The sequence below is a fragment of the Nyctibius grandis genome, chromosome 2 (genome assembly GCF_013368605.1).
Source record: "Nyctibius grandis isolate bNycGra1 chromosome 2, bNycGra1.pri, whole genome shotgun sequence".
NCBI classification, from domain to species: domain Eukaryota; kingdom Metazoa; phylum Chordata; class Aves; order Nyctibiiformes; family Nyctibiidae; genus Nyctibius; species Nyctibius grandis.
This window is the reverse complement of record NC_090659.1, coordinates 123337683-123351830: the sequence shown is the minus strand read 5'-3', so window position 1 is coordinate 123351830 and position 14148 is coordinate 123337683. Positions and strand designations below refer to the sequence as shown.

Below are 14148 nucleotides of genomic sequence, written 5' to 3'. Positions count from 1 at the left end.
GACAAATCCAGAAGGATGTATCAGTTGAGCAATGAAGTGCAGACTCATAACTCCTGGGATCTGGCGGTGTGATGCAAACATTGGAAAGCCACCCAGCTGACGGGGCAAGAGGACAAAGTACGTTACCCCTCAGCCAGCTCCTCCTTGGCACTGTAACTCCCCAGGCTCTTACGTCAGAGGCTGGGGGTGCAGGCTCATGAGTTGGACTGATCTTCACTGAGGCTGATCTGCTCCAGGATCTGGCTGTACCTCCAGGTGAGGGCATTGGTGGTTTTGGTGAGGTCAGTTAGAACTTGCTGCAAGCCATTGACATGACAGGAGAGGCTCTCTTCCAGATTGCTGTCTGCATCCTCATCTGCGGCTGTGTTGGCATCAGTGCTGGTCTGACTCTGGTCGGTGACAGAGGCCAGGCCTTTCTCCACCACAGGCTTGGTGGCCTTGAGGAGCTGGTAGCTGAGGAGCTGGTAGCACTCATAGAGGTCCCTGTTGTCACCCACAGCTGGGGCCACCCCCTCCTGCTGCGGGAAGACCCCTCGGAGCAGGCTGGGGAACATCACCTCCTGCTCCGTCTTCTGGGTGGCCGAGAAGTACTGCTCCATGGCCCTGCTCTCACGGCTCCTGCAGTGCTGGCCTGGGCTCTTCTCTGGGCGCCACCTGCTCCCCATCCCCACCAAGGACTTTTTATGTGGGGCCAGGACATGTCCCTCCTCTGCTGTCTTCTGCTGTCCTCTCCTGACAGCCCTGGACTGGGCTGGATGACCGCATGGCCGGGCTTGGCTCCAGCCCAACTAGGGCTCATCCAAGTCGTGTCACTGGCTCTGTGCAATCTGTCCTGGCCCAGCCTCCCCGCGGCCTTTGTCGGAGCTGGCCGGGGGTCCTGCTGCATCCCCACACCAGGAGCAGGGCGGTGAGGAGGGGAGGTGCTCAGGGCTTCTCCCATTCCGTCCCATGCTCACCATCCCCACTGGTCCTGGGGTCTTGGGGTAGTGGGTCCAGTGCCTGCACCCCGGTGCAGGAGGCTACAGGCAGCACCATGGGAAAGCTGCCTTGTTTTGGGCAGTTTTGAGGAGGAGGAAGGGGATGGGTTTTTCTGGAGAAGGGGAGTCCCCCATGAGCCCTGCCCGGCCACCCCCAAACGCGAAGGCCAGGGTGTGAGGGCAGGGACCTGCCCTGCGGGACGGGCTGGGTGCTGGCAGCCCACCCATCCTTGGTGGTGCGTGGTGTGTGGTTGGGATTTCTGGGGGCTGCTTGGAGAAGGGTGTTGGGAATTTCTTACTTATTTAACATTTTGAGTGGAAACTGTGCTTTATCCCTCACTTCCTGACACAGCCTGCACGCCCAGGCCACTGCTTCCTGGTTAATTAGATGTCCTTGAACAGATGCAAATAAACCCACAATCCTGATTGGCTTCAGCGCTGGGAACAGAAAAGTTTCTTTCCCCGTGGCAGGTGGCAACAGCGCCGGTGCCCCGGGAGCCTTCCCAGGGCAGTGCGGAGCCAGCAGCCCCCTGCCATGCCGGAGGGGTCTGATCTGCCCCATCTGCCCTCGGCCTGCCAGGGACCGGCGCTGGGTTTGTCAAGGACAAAGACCTTTTCTGTGATCACCTCGTGTCCCTTATCAGCCACGTCCAACAGCGGTGGCACCGTCAGGGCTTGACGCATCCACCGGCAGCGTGATGCAACGCCCGGCAATCGGAGCAGGAAGGGACCTGGGGGATTGCACATGGCCCATAAGTCGTCAGCGTGTCCTTCCAGCTGTCCCACGTCACAGACCTTTTTTGGGAACCTGTTGCATCTCTCCTCAGTCATGTTCAACAGCAGTGATGAGTGCTTCACTTGGTGCCCCGCTCTGATACTTCCCCGGGGCACCACCAGCTTCTCCAGCTGCCAAGCACGCTGCCCAAGGCAAAAGCCATTGCTGGAGGTGACCGCAGGCCTTCCTCACTGCGACCACCATCTTCTCCAGGGGACACAGATCCCGTCCTTCGGCTCCAGCCAAGTAGACCATCGGAAGGACATCACCACCTCCATGGCCCTCACTGTGCTGGGAACAGATGTCCCTCCATTCCTTGTGGTTCAGCCCCTGCCTCTGCCATCAAGCACAGAGGCAGAGGAGCTCCAAAGGTGGGTTGGAGACCCCATGCCCATCTTCCAGCTCCACGTGTCCCCTAGTGTCTGCCATTGTGCCCCAACTTGAGGTGGCATTGCACTGGGGATGGCTTAGGCCTCTCCCAGTCTCCCTCTCGTGCTCCGTTTTCTCTGTATAAGACAAGGCTGCAACCTTGCCAGGGTTGACGAGCGACACAGGGAGTAGATCTACTCCAAAGTCCTCACGCTGGCTTGGGGGTCTTGTGTTTGTCCATGTTTTGGGGGACTTGGTCCTTGGCAGCTGTTTTTGTAGAAAAGCAAGACTTCTGGGCAGTGGTGCAATGAGATCCTCAGGTCTCTGCAGCCGCAGACCCGGCGTTAGGGCAATGCTCCCCCCAACCAGTCGTCCTCTTGCAGAGCCCATCCACAGCCATGGCTCGGGAAGGGGGAAAGTCTCACCACACACATCCTTGTGTGTCCCTGTGTTGTTCCTGGTACCTCCTGCTGCCAGATCCCCCCCATGTTAACCTGGTCTCCTTCTATGACAAAGTGACCCACTTAGTAGATGAGGGCAGGGCTGTGGATGTATCTATCTAGACTTCAGTAAGGCATTCGACACTGTCTCCCACAGCATCCTCCTGGACAAACTGGCTGCCCGGGCCTTGGATGGGTGGACTCTTAAATGGGTTAAAAACTGGCTGGATGGCCAAGCACAGAGAGTGGTGGTGAATGGGGCAAAGTCCAGCTGGCGGCCGGTCACTAGCTGTGTTCCCCAGGGCTCAGTTCTGGGGCCGGTGCTGTTCAATATCTTTATAGATGATCTAGACATAGGGATTGAGTGCACCCTCAGCAAATTTGCAGATGACAGCAAGCTGGGTGGGAGTATCGATCTGCTGGAGGGTAGGAAGGCCCTACAGAGGGATTTGGACAGGTTAGATAGATGGGCCGAGACCAACGGCATGAGGTTCAACAAGAACAAGTGCCGGGTCTTACACTTCAGCCACAACAACCCCATGCAGCTCTACAGGCTGGGGGAAGAGTGGTTAGAAAGCGGCCCGGTGGAAAGAGACCTGGGGGTGCTGATCGACAGCCGGCTAAACATGAGCCAGCAGTGTGCCCAGGTGGCCAAGAAGGCCAATGGCATCCTGGCCTCTAATAGGAATAGTGTAGCCAGCCGGTCTAGGAAAGTGATCGTCCCTCTGTACTCGGCACTGGTGAGGCCGCATCTTGAGTACTGTGTTCAGCTCTGGGCCCCGCACTTCAAGAAAGATGTTGAGGTGTTGGAGCGAGTGCAGAGGAGGGCGACCAAGCTGGTGAAGGGTCTGGAGGGCCTGTCCTATGAGGAACGGCTGAGGGAGCTGGGGTTGTTTAGCCTGGAGAAGAGGAGGCTCAGAGGTGACCTTATTGCAGTCTCCAACTACCTGAAGGGAGGTTGTAGTGAAGTGGGAGTTGGCCTCTTCTCCCAGGCAACTAGCAATAGGACAAGAGGACACAGCCTCAAGCTTCGCCAGGGGAGGTTCAGGTTGGACATTAAGAAGAATTTCTTCTCAGAAAGGGTTATTAGACATTGGAAGGGGCTGCCCAGGGAGGTGGTGGAGTCACCATCTCTGGATGTGTTTAAGAAAAGACTGGACATGGCACTTAGTGCCATGGTCTAGTTGACAGGGTAGTGTCAGGGCAATGGTTGGACTCGATGATCCCAGAGGTCTCTTCCAACCTGGTTGATTCTGTGATTCTGTGACTCTGTGATTCTATGTCTCTGCCTTTCCCCTGACAAGGCCCCTGGGACTGTCCCTGTCCTTGCTCAAACCTGCCTGGCACTGCTCAGGTGTGGGAGGGCTCCAGATCCAGCCCCCAGCTGCTGTCCCCTCCCAGAAGGGTCCCTGCTGTCCTGCCTGGAGATGCAGAGTTGCCAGAGCTCCTCTGTAGAACCCCCACCCCTCTCACCAGCTACTCGGCCACAGGTGGCTGGGGTCCATGTCCTCGCTGTGGGGAGGATGAGTTGAAGCCAACGTGGCCTTGACAGCCAGGAGAAAAGTCCTGAACAGAAAAGAGTAGATGGGAGTCTCCATCCTAACCCAGACCTGTGTCCAGGATTGCGGTCCTGGGAGTGGTTGATCTCCAAAGGGGCTGAGACCTGCGTCCCCTTGGGGATGGTTCCAGGCTCAGTCCTGCTTGGGGCAGCTCTGGGACAGAAACCCTAATGGGCAGGAGATAGGCATGGGGAGCTGTGGGGCATGGGACAGCACCCGCAGTGGGGGCGCACCCCTGGGGAGATCACTGAAGAAGACCCTGAAGCTGGTGACTCCTTCCTATGTGGGCTGATGTCTCCCTCCCTCCCTTCTGAGTGCGCACCAGGGGGGGTCAGGAAGAAATTTTCTAGTATGAGGGTGGTGAGACACTGGCCCAGGTTGCCCAGAGAAGCTGTGGCTGCCCCCTCCCTGGCAGTGTTCAAGGCCAGGTTGGATGGGGCTTGGAGTAACCAGGTCTAGTGGAAGGCGTCCCTGCCCATGGCAGGGGGTTGGACTAGATGGTCTCTGAAGGTCCCTTCCAACCCATAACTTCCAATCCATCCCATAACTCTGTGATTCTTTGTCCCTTTAAATTCCCCATCATTCCATGGGAAGGTCCCCTCCCAGCAGAGCTGGTGTCCCCCTGCCCCACGCTGGGGCACCCCCCGAGGGCTCCAGCCAAGGGAAAGCACCACACCGACAACAGTTTCCCAGGGACCGTTTTATTAGCAAAGAGCAGGGAAAACACCCCTTGGAGTCCAGGTACCAGCTGGAAAAGGGCTCTACAGTCACAGAGGGGACCGTCGACGGTCGGGGCCACTGCACAACGTGGCCACCTTCGTGCCACTCTTTGAAAATAAAGAGGAAGGCACGAGGCGTGTGGCTCCTCCAATGGACATCCCAGCACGACCAGATGCTTCTTCCTATGAGGATAAGGCACCATCTGGTTCTCTGGTGGTCGCAACCGTGGCCGGCGTGCGGTCCCATCGCTGGGAGATCAGGTGCTGTGGTGCGGGGAGGGTGAGCGGGGCTGGGGAAGATCCCACGATGGTCGGTGATGGGGACATCCTCTCCATGTCACTAGCACCCATCCTGCAACGACAGCTGTCCTTAAACCCCAAGGCCATCCCAGGGAGAGACCTGGTCCACCAGCCCCAGGTCCACAGACCCTGAACCCCTGGAGTCTCTGCACAGAGGGATGGGATGAGTCCCCTCCTTCAGCATGGAGATGGAGATCTGCAGCAGTTGAGGGGACAGCCCCCATTTCAAGGCACTTCCCACAAGCTCCCCACCCCTGCAGTGTGGGGGACCTCTCCGGGGACATCGGCCACCCTGTGCCTTGGTGCCCCTGGTCTCTGCATCCCCCCAGCTCTTACCTGGCGGCCGGGGCAGGGTCACCAGCTGGGCTGCCCTTCGCTGGGGGTGATCTGCTCCAGGATCTGGCTGTACCTCCGCGTGAGGGCGTTGGTGTCCCTGGTGAGATGGGTGAGGACCTGCTGCAAGCCGGCCAGGTGGTGGGACAGGCGCTCCTCCAGCTGGGCGTCCATGGCGTCGTTGGCGTCCGAGGATGTGTCCGTGTCAGCACCGGTCTGACTGTGGTCGGTGACGGAGGCCAGGCCTTTCTCCACCACGGGCTTGATGGCCTTGAGGAGCTGGTAGCGCTCGTAGAGGTCCCTGTGTCCGCCCGCGGCCGGGGCCGCCCCGTCCTGCTGCGGGAAGACCCCTCGGAGCAGGCTGGGGAACATCACCTCCTGCTCCATCTTCTGGGTGGCCGAGAAGTACTGCTCCATGGCCCTGCTCTCACGGCTCCGGCAGTGCTGGGCTGGGCTCTTCTCGGGGCGCTGCCTGCTCCCCGGCCCCACCGAGGGCTTTTTATGTGGGGCCGGGCACGTCCCTCCCCTGCTGTCCCCTCCTGCCACCCCGAGCCGAGCCGGATGGCCGCGGGGCCGGGCTTGGCTCCAGCCCAGCTGGGGCTCGGCCACGCCGTGTCCCTGGCTCTGTGCAATCTCTCCTGGCCCAGCCGCCCCCTGGCCTTCGCCCGAGCTGGCCGGGGGTCCCGCTGCGTCCCCACTGTGGTGAGGAGGGGATGTGCTGGGGCCTCCCGCATCCTGTCCCATCCCATCCCATCCCATCCCATCCCATCCCATCCCATCCCACCCCCCGACACCTCCGCTCCTGGGGCACCAAGAGAGTGGGGGCAGCTCTTGCCCCCTGTGAGGGCAGGCTGTGGGCAGCAGAGCTGCAGGGGGGCCGGCACCTCTGCCCCCTCCTTGCTGCCAAGCGCTCGGGACATGGCACCTCCGGGGACATTGGGCAACCCCTGTCTGCAACTGGTGGCCTGGAGACGGCGGCAGCCACCGGTGTGGAAAATGCCACAGGGGAAGCGGGGCTGCGTGGGGTCACACAGGGGATCCTGGGGACACAGGATGGGGACAGGGATGGAACCAGATGCTGCAGTGGCAAACTCATGTGGGACGGAGCCGTTGCTGCCCACAGGGGTGTGCAGACAAGACCATCCCCCACCCCGTTGCCCCCATCCTGGGGCAGAGGCCATGGCTGGGGCAGCTGCCCGTCCCCACATGTCCCTGCGGCGTGTGGCAATCGGGGAAAATTGTTCTATTTCGGGAAAGGCCATGAGGTCCTTTGTCCCTTTTGCAACCCTCAGCAGTGGCAGCTCTCCCACCCCCATGTGTCCCTGCCAGGTGCCCACACTGCTGCCTGCCCTCTCCCCCCTCGACCTGTCAGGGCAACGGTTGGACTCGATGATCCCTGAGGTCTCTTCCAACCTGGTTGATTCTGTGATTCTGTGATTCTGTCCCCACCTGCCCTCTTGTCCCTTCCCAGGTGTCCCCAGGGTTTCTGAGTGTCTTGCCGTGGGGTCCAGCACTGCACCGAGGTGAGTGGGTACTGCTGGCCCTGTGCAGGCACCATCCGGGAGCTTGGCCACATCAGGGGTCTGAGCCACCATGGCACTGCTGGGAGATGCAGGGACATCCTTGTCCCAACGCAGAGTGGGCACGGGGGGCTGCATCCACCCTGGGGCTGGAGCTTCACTGTGGGGTTCATGGAGGACATGCTGGTCTGTAGCCCCTGGTGACAGCCATCAACCTCTGGTGTGAGGTGTCCTTCCCCCTGGTGACAGGTCGGCAGGTGCCACCCCAGCCAGCCCCTGGGAGGGGGCTCGGTGCCATGACTCCCCAGGACGTGAAGTCCCTCCCCAGGCATGTTCTAAGCCCATGGGGACATCTCTGACCCAGCATCTCCACCTCTCCCTGGGGCAGCTGGGCCAGGAACAGCCTGCAGCAGGGCTGTGGCACCTTGGTGCCCCAGGGTCTCTGTGGTGCCTGGTGGGGATGTGACAGCAGGAGGTGCTGGAGATGACATGGGGACACTCAGAAATACATGTGGTGGCATTTTCGCCCCTCTGTGCCGTGGCTGGGGATGGGTTCCCCAGGAGGACAGCAGATAGGGGGGAGGCTTGCCCAGGTCTGTGACAGCAGAGACCTGAGGATCTCCTTGCACCTCATGGGGGTCCCGATGGCCCTGAGCAGCCTCCCCCAGGCCCCCACCCAGGGCTGGGTGCCCCATATCACCTCAGCCCAGCCCCAGCCCTGCCTCCTCTCCCCTTGCTCCTGCTATCGCTGCTGGCGGTGGTGGCTCCCCCGGCCTCTCCCAGCAGGCTGTGAGGGACGTGGGAGTCCCTTTTTTGCCTGATGGGGTCACCGGAGGCACAGGGGGGACATGAGGAGGATACATGTCCCAAGGATGGGGAGCTGGGGACTGACCTCAGGGTTGCAGAGCACTGCCACCCCCTGACCTGCTGCTCCGATCGCTGAGGTGGCTTGGGAGGACATCAAAGTCGAAATGGGGGAGCGGGGGGGACATAGTGTCCCCTGTGTCCCTCTGCCCCCAGAGCCCCGCAATGTCCCTGCACGTCCCAGCAGCTCCACAGTGGCACCACTGGTGTGAGGAGGAGAGGGTGGGTGGAAGTGTGGGCATCTGTCTGGGACACGCGGGGGGCGGTGAGAGAGTTGCCACCACCGAGGGTTGCAAAAGGGATGAGGGACCCTGCGGCCTTTCCCCAAATAGGACAATCTTCCCCAATTGCCACACGCCGCTGGGACACGTGGGGACGGGCAGTGCTGGCTGTTGCCCCAGCCATGGCCTCTGCCCCAGGATGGGGGAAACAGGGTGGGGGGTAGTCTTGTCTGCACACCCCTGTGGGCAGCAACGGCTCCGTCCCACATGAGTTTGCCACTGCAGCGTTTGGTCCCATCCCTGTCCCCATCCTGTGTCCCCAGGATCCCCTGTGTGACCCCACGCAGCCCCGCTTCCCCTGTGGCATTTTCCACACCGGTGGCTGCCGCCGTCTCCAGGCCACCAGTTGCAGACGGGGGTTGCCCAATGTCCCCCGAGGTGCCACGTCCCAAGCGCATGGCAGCAAGGAGGGGGCAGAGGTGCCGGCCCCCCCGCAGCTCTGCTGCCTGCAGCCTGCCCGCACGGGGGGCAAGAGCTGCCCCCACTCTCCTGGTGCCCCAGGAGCAGAGGTGTCGGGGGGTGGGATGGGATGGGATGGGACAGGACGCGGGAGGCCCCAGCACGTCCCCTCCTCACCGCCCCGCTCCTGGCGTGGGGACGCAGCGGGACCCCCGGCCAGCTCGGGCGAAGGCCAGGGGGCGGCTGGGCCAGGAGAGATTGCGCAGAGCCAGGGACACGGCGTGGCCGAGCCCCAGCTGGGCTGGAGCCAAGCCCGGCCCCGCGGCCATCCGGCCCGGCTCGGGGTGGCAGGAGGGGACAGCAGGGGAGGGACGTGCCCGGCCCCACATAAAAAGCCCTCGGTGGGGCCGGGGAGCAGGCGGCGCCCCGAGAAGAGCCCAGCCCAGCACTGCCGGAGCCGTGAGAGCAGGGCCATGGAGCAGTACTTCTCGGCCACCCAGAAGATGGAGCAGGAGGTGATGTTCCCCAGCCTGCTCCGAGGGGTCTTCCCGCAGCAGGACGGGGCGGCCCCGGCCGCGGGCGGACACAGGGACCTCTACGAGCGCTACCAGCTCCTCAAGGCCATCAAGCCCGTGGTGGAGAAAGGCCTGGCCTCCGTCACCGACCACAGTCAGACCGGTGCTGACACGGACACATCCTCGGACGCCAACGACGCCATGGACGCCCAGTTGGAGGAGCGCCTGTCCCACCACCTGGCCGGCTTGCAGCAGGTCCTCACCCACCTCACCAGGGACACCAACGCGCTCACGCGGAGGTACAGCCAGATCCTGGAGCAGATCACCCCCAGCGAAGGGCAGCCCAGCTGGTGACCCTGCCCCGGCTGCCAGGTAAGAGCTGGGGGGATGCAGAGACCAGGGCACCAGGGCAAGGGGTGGCTGATGTCCCTGGAGAGGTCCCCCACACTGCAGGGGTGGGGAGTTCGTGGCAAGTGCCTTCAAATGGGGGCTGTCCCCTCAACTGCTGCAGATCTCCATCTCCATGCTGAAGGAGGGGACTCATCCTGTCTCAGCTCCAGGGGTTCAGGGTCTGTGGACCCAGGGCTGGTGGACCAGGTCTCTCCCTGGGATGGCCTTGGGGGTTAAGGACAGCTGTCGTTGCAGGATGGGTGCTGGTGGCACGAAGGAGAGGACGTCCCCATCACTGACCATCGTGGGATCTTCCCCAGCCCTGCTCGCCCTCCCCACACTGTGGCATCTGATCTCCCAGCGATGGGACCGCACGCCGGCCACGGCTGTGACCACCGGAGAACCAGATGGTGCCTTATCCTCATAGGAAGAAGCATCTGGTCGTGCTGGGATGTCCGTTGGAGGAGCCGCACGCCTCGTGCCTTCCTCTTTATTTTCAAAGAGTGGCACGAAGGTGGCCACGTTGTGCAGTGGCCCCAACCTCCGATGATCCCCTGTGACTGTAGAGCCCTTTTCCAGCTGGTACCTGGACTCCAAGGGGTGTTTTCCCCACTCTTGGCTAATAAAACGGGCCCTGGGAAACTGTTGTCGGTGTAGTGCTTTCCCCTGGCTGGAGCCCTCGGGGGGTGCCCCAGCGTGGGGCAGGAGGACACCGGCTCTGCTGGGAGGGGACCTTCCCATGGAATGATGGGGAATTTGAAGGGACAAAGAATCACAGAGTTATGGGATGGTTTGGGTTGGAAGGGACCTTCAGAGACCATCTGGTTCACCCCTCTGCCATGTGCAGGGACACCTTCCACTAGACCAGGTTGCTCCAAGCCCCATCCAGCCTGGCCTTGAACACTGCCAGGGTGGGGGTAGCCACAGCTTCTCTGGGCAACCTGGGCCAGTGTCTCACCACCCTCACACTAGAAAATTTCTTCCTGAACCCCCCTGGTGCGCACTCAAAGGGAGGGAGGGAGACATCAGCCCACATAGGAAGGAGTCACCAGGTTCCGGGTCCTCTTCAGTGATCTCCCTGGGGGTGTGCCCTCACTGTGGGTGCTGTCCCATGCCCCACAGCTCCCCATGCCTCCTATCTCCTGCCCATTAGGGTTTCTGTCCCAGAGCTGCCCCAAGCAGGACTGAGCCTGGAACCATCCCCAGGGGGCTGCAGGTCTCAGCCCCTCTGGAGATCAACCACTCCCAGGACCGTAATCATGGACACAGGTCTGGGTTAGGATGGAGACTCCCATCTCCTCTTGCCTGTTCAGGACTTTTCTCCTGGCTATCAAGGCCACGCTGGCTTTGACTCATCCTCCCCACAGTGGGGACATGGACCCCAGCCACCTGTGGCTGAGTAGCTGGTGAGAGGGGTGGGGGTTCTGGAGAGGAGCTCTGGCAACTCTGCAGCTCCGGGCAGGACAGCAGGGACCCTTCTGGGAGGGGACGGCAGCTGGGGACCGGACCTGGAGCCCTCCCACACCTGAGCAGTGCCAGGCAGGTTTGAGCAAGGACAGGGACAGACCCAGGGGACTTGTCGAGGGGAAGGCAGAGACATGGTGGGGATCTGGCAGCAGGAGGTGCCGGGGACAATATGGGGACATGCAAGGACATGTGTGTGGTGAGACTTTCCCCCTTCCCGAGCCATGGCTGTGGATGGGCTCTGCAAGAGGACGTCTGGTCGGGGGGAGCATTGCCCTAACTCCAGGTCTGCAGCCGCAGAGACCTGAGGATCTCATTGCACCACTGTCCAAGTCTTGCTTTTCTACAAAAGCAGCTGCCAAGGGCCAAGTCCCCCAAAACGTGGGCAAACACAAGAACCCCCAGCCAGCGTTGAGGACTTTGGAGTAGATCTGCTCCCTGTGTTGCTCCTCAACCCTGGCAAGGTTGCAGCCTTGTCTTATCCAGAGAAAATGGAGCACGAGGGGGAGACTGGGAGAGACCTAAGTCATCCCCAGTGCAATGCCACCTCAAGTTGGGGCATGATGGCAGACACTAGGGGACAAGTGGAGCTGGAAGATGGGCATGGGGTCTCCAACCCGCCTTTGGAGCTCCTCTGCCTATGGGCTTGATGGCAGAGGCAGGCGTTGAACCACAAGGAATGGAGGGACATCTGTTCCCAGCACAGTGAGGGCCATGGAGGTGGTGATGTCCCTCCAATCATCTACCTGTCTGGCACTGAAGGACGGGATCTGTGTCCCCTGGAGAAGATGGTGGTCGCAGCGAGGAAGGCCTGAGGTCACCTCCAGCAATGGCTTTTGCCTTGGGCAGCGTGCTTGGCAGCTGGAGAGGCTGGTGGTGCCCCAGGGAAGTATCAGAGCGGGGCACCAAGTGAAGCGCTCATCACCGCTGTTGAACATGACTGAGGAGAGATGCAAGAGGTTCCCAAAAAAGGTCTGTGACGTGGGACAGCTGGAAGGACACGCTGACAACTTACGGGCCATGTGCAATCCCCCAGGTCCCTTCCTGCTCCGATTGCCGGGCGTTGCATCACGCTGCCCCGGGGATGCGTCAAGCCCTGACGGTGCCCTGCTGCTGGCCACCGCTGTTGGACGTGGCTGATAAGAGACACGAGATGGTCACAGAAAAGGTCTTTGTCCTTGACAAACCCAGCGCCGGTCCCTGGCAGGCCGAGGGCAGACGGGGCAGATCAGGCCCCTCCGGCGTGGCAGGGGGCTGCCGGCTCCGCGCTGCCCTGGAAAGGCTCCCGGGGCACCGGCGCTGTTGCCACCTGCCACGGGGAAAGAAACTTTTCTGTTCCCATTGCTGAAGCCAATCAGGATTGTGGGTTTATTTGCATCTGTTCAAGGACATCTAATTAACCAGGAAGCAGCGGCGTGGGCGTGCAGGCTGAGTGTCAGGAAGACAAGGGATAAAGCACAGTTTCCACTCAAAATGTTAAAGAAATAAGAAATTCCCAACACCCTTCTCCAAGCAGCCCCCAGAAGTCACAGAATCACAGAATGTTAGGGATTGGAAGGGACCTCGAAAGATCATCTAGTCCAATCCCCCTGACGGAGCAGGACTGCCTAGACCATATCACACAGGAACGCGTCCAGGCGGGTTTTGAATGTCTCCAGAGAAGGAGACTCCACAACCTCTCTGGGCAGCCTGTGCCAGTGTTCGGTCACCCTCACCGTAAAGAAGTTTTTCCTCGTATTTATGTGGAACCTCCTGTGTTCCAGCTTGCACCCATTGCCCCTTGTCCTGTCAAGGGATGTCACTGAGAAGAGCCTGGCTCCATCCTCATGACACTTGCCCTTTACATATTTATAAACATTAATGAGGTCACCCCTCAGTCTCCTCTTCTCTAAGCTAAAGAGACCCAACTCCCTCAGCCTCTCCTCAGAAGGGAGATGTTCCACTCCCTTAATCATCTTCGTGGCTCTGCGCTGGACTCTCTCTAGCAGTTCCCTGTCCTTCTTGAACTGAGGGGCCCAGAACTGGACACAATATTCCAGATGCGGCCTCACCAGGGCAGAGTAGAGGGGGAGGAGAACCTCTCTTGACCTGCTAACCACACCCCTTCTAATACACCCCAGGATGCCATTGGCCTTCTTGGCCACAAGGGCACACTGCTGGCTCATGGTCATCCTGCTGTCCCAAACACACACCATGCGCCCCCAAGGATGGGTGGGCTGCCAGCACCCAGCCCCTCCCACAGGGCAGGTCCCTGCCCTCACACCCCAGCCTTTGCCTCCTATCGCCCGCTCGTGCAGGTGCCGGGGCAAAGCACCCCAAAAATTCACACCCGCACTCCTCAGCTCTCGCTCCCCGGTTGGCCAAGTTGGCCGTGAGCCAGCAAGGTGTCCTCAGGGCAAAGATGGCCATCAGCCTCCTGGGAGGAGGTTGGAAGGAGGGGATCCTTCCTCTCTGCTTAGCCCTAGTGGGACACATCCGGGTGCTGGGTCCAGTCTGGGCTCCCCAGTACAAGCGAGACATGGACGTAATGGAGAGAGTCCAGTGAAGGTCCATGAAGGTGATGAAGAGACTGGAGCATCTTCCCTTTGGGGTGAGGCTGGTTGAGTTGGGACTGTCCAGCCTGGAGGAAAGAGGGCTCAGGGGGATCTTATCAACACGTGTAAAGACCTGATGGGGGTTGTGGAGAAGATGGAGCCAGGCTCTTCCCAGTGGTACCCAGTAACAGGATGAGAGCCAAGAGGGAAAAACTAAAATGCAGGAAATCCCATCTGAACGTAAGAAAAACCTTTTTTTAACGGTGACGGTGGTCAAACATGCTCAGGGGCTGTCCAGAGAGGTGACGGAGTCTTCATCCTTTGGAGACAGCCAAAACCCAACCAGACATGGCCTTGGGCAGGCAGCTGTCGCTGGCGCAGCTAGAGCAGGGTTGTAATTCCCTTGTCACTATTTAGTCCAGCAGATAGTCATCTTCCTCTTCATCATAACCTGTTTCCAGCAAACATCTTTCACTAGATGAGGCTGCTCAAAGCCCCATCCAACCTGACCTTGAACACTACCAAGGATGGGCCACATCCACACCATCTCTGGACAACCTGGGCCAGTGTCTTCACTTCTGTCATAATAAAAAAAATTCTTATGTTGCCAGCGATGGCAGCAAAAGCTGGTGTCCATTTTCAGCACACAAGGTGTGGATTGCATGGTCACTCTCCCCAGCAGACCCCAGGAGCTCTGAAGTTCTGCTGA

At 60.5% G+C, this 14148-nt stretch overlaps 3 protein-coding genes across 3 annotated transcripts; 1 reads left to right on the top strand and 2 right to left on the bottom strand.

The window, feature by feature from the left end:
* Positions 1-194: 194 nt before the first annotated feature.
* Positions 195-599, bottom strand: LOC137677736 (mid1-interacting protein 1A-like). Its single transcript, XM_068425270.1, has one exon. It carries the CDS (start codon positions 597-599, stop codon positions 195-197), a length of 405 nt encoding a protein of 134 aa, XP_068281371.1.
* Positions 600-4849: 4250 nt separating this feature from the next.
* LOC137677737 (thyroid hormone-inducible hepatic protein-like) lies at positions 4850-5930 on the bottom strand. The gene is made up of 2 exons (XM_068425271.1): positions 5476-5930; positions 4850-5191 (listed from the first exon to the last, which is right to left on the bottom strand). Exon 1 carries the CDS (start codon positions 5887-5889, stop codon positions 5494-5496), a length of 396 nt encoding a protein of 131 aa, XP_068281372.1. The 5' UTR covers positions 5890-5930; the 3' UTR covers positions 4850-5191; positions 5476-5493.
* A 3038-nt stretch (positions 5931-8968) lies between these two features.
* Positions 8969-10083, top strand: LOC137677873 (thyroid hormone-inducible hepatic protein-like). Its single transcript, XM_068425540.1, has 2 exons — positions 8969-9423; positions 9697-10083. Exon 1 carries the CDS (start codon positions 9010-9012, stop codon positions 9403-9405), a length of 396 nt encoding a protein of 131 aa, XP_068281641.1. The 5' UTR covers positions 8969-9009; the 3' UTR covers positions 9406-9423; positions 9697-10083.
* Positions 10084-14148: the final 4065 nt, after the last annotated feature.

Bases quoted from the DNA above. Each gene is read 5' to 3' on its own strand.
- LOC137677736 (XM_068425270.1), bottom strand. From the start codon at position 599: ATGGAGCAGTACTTCTCGGCCACCCAGAAGACGGAGCAGGAGGTGATG.
- LOC137677737 (XM_068425271.1), bottom strand. From the start codon at position 5,889: ATGGAGCAGTACTTCTCGGCCACCCAGAAGATGGAGCAGGAGGTGATG.
- LOC137677873 (XM_068425540.1), top strand. From the start codon at position 9,010: ATGGAGCAGTACTTCTCGGCCACCCAGAAGATGGAGCAGGAGGTGATG.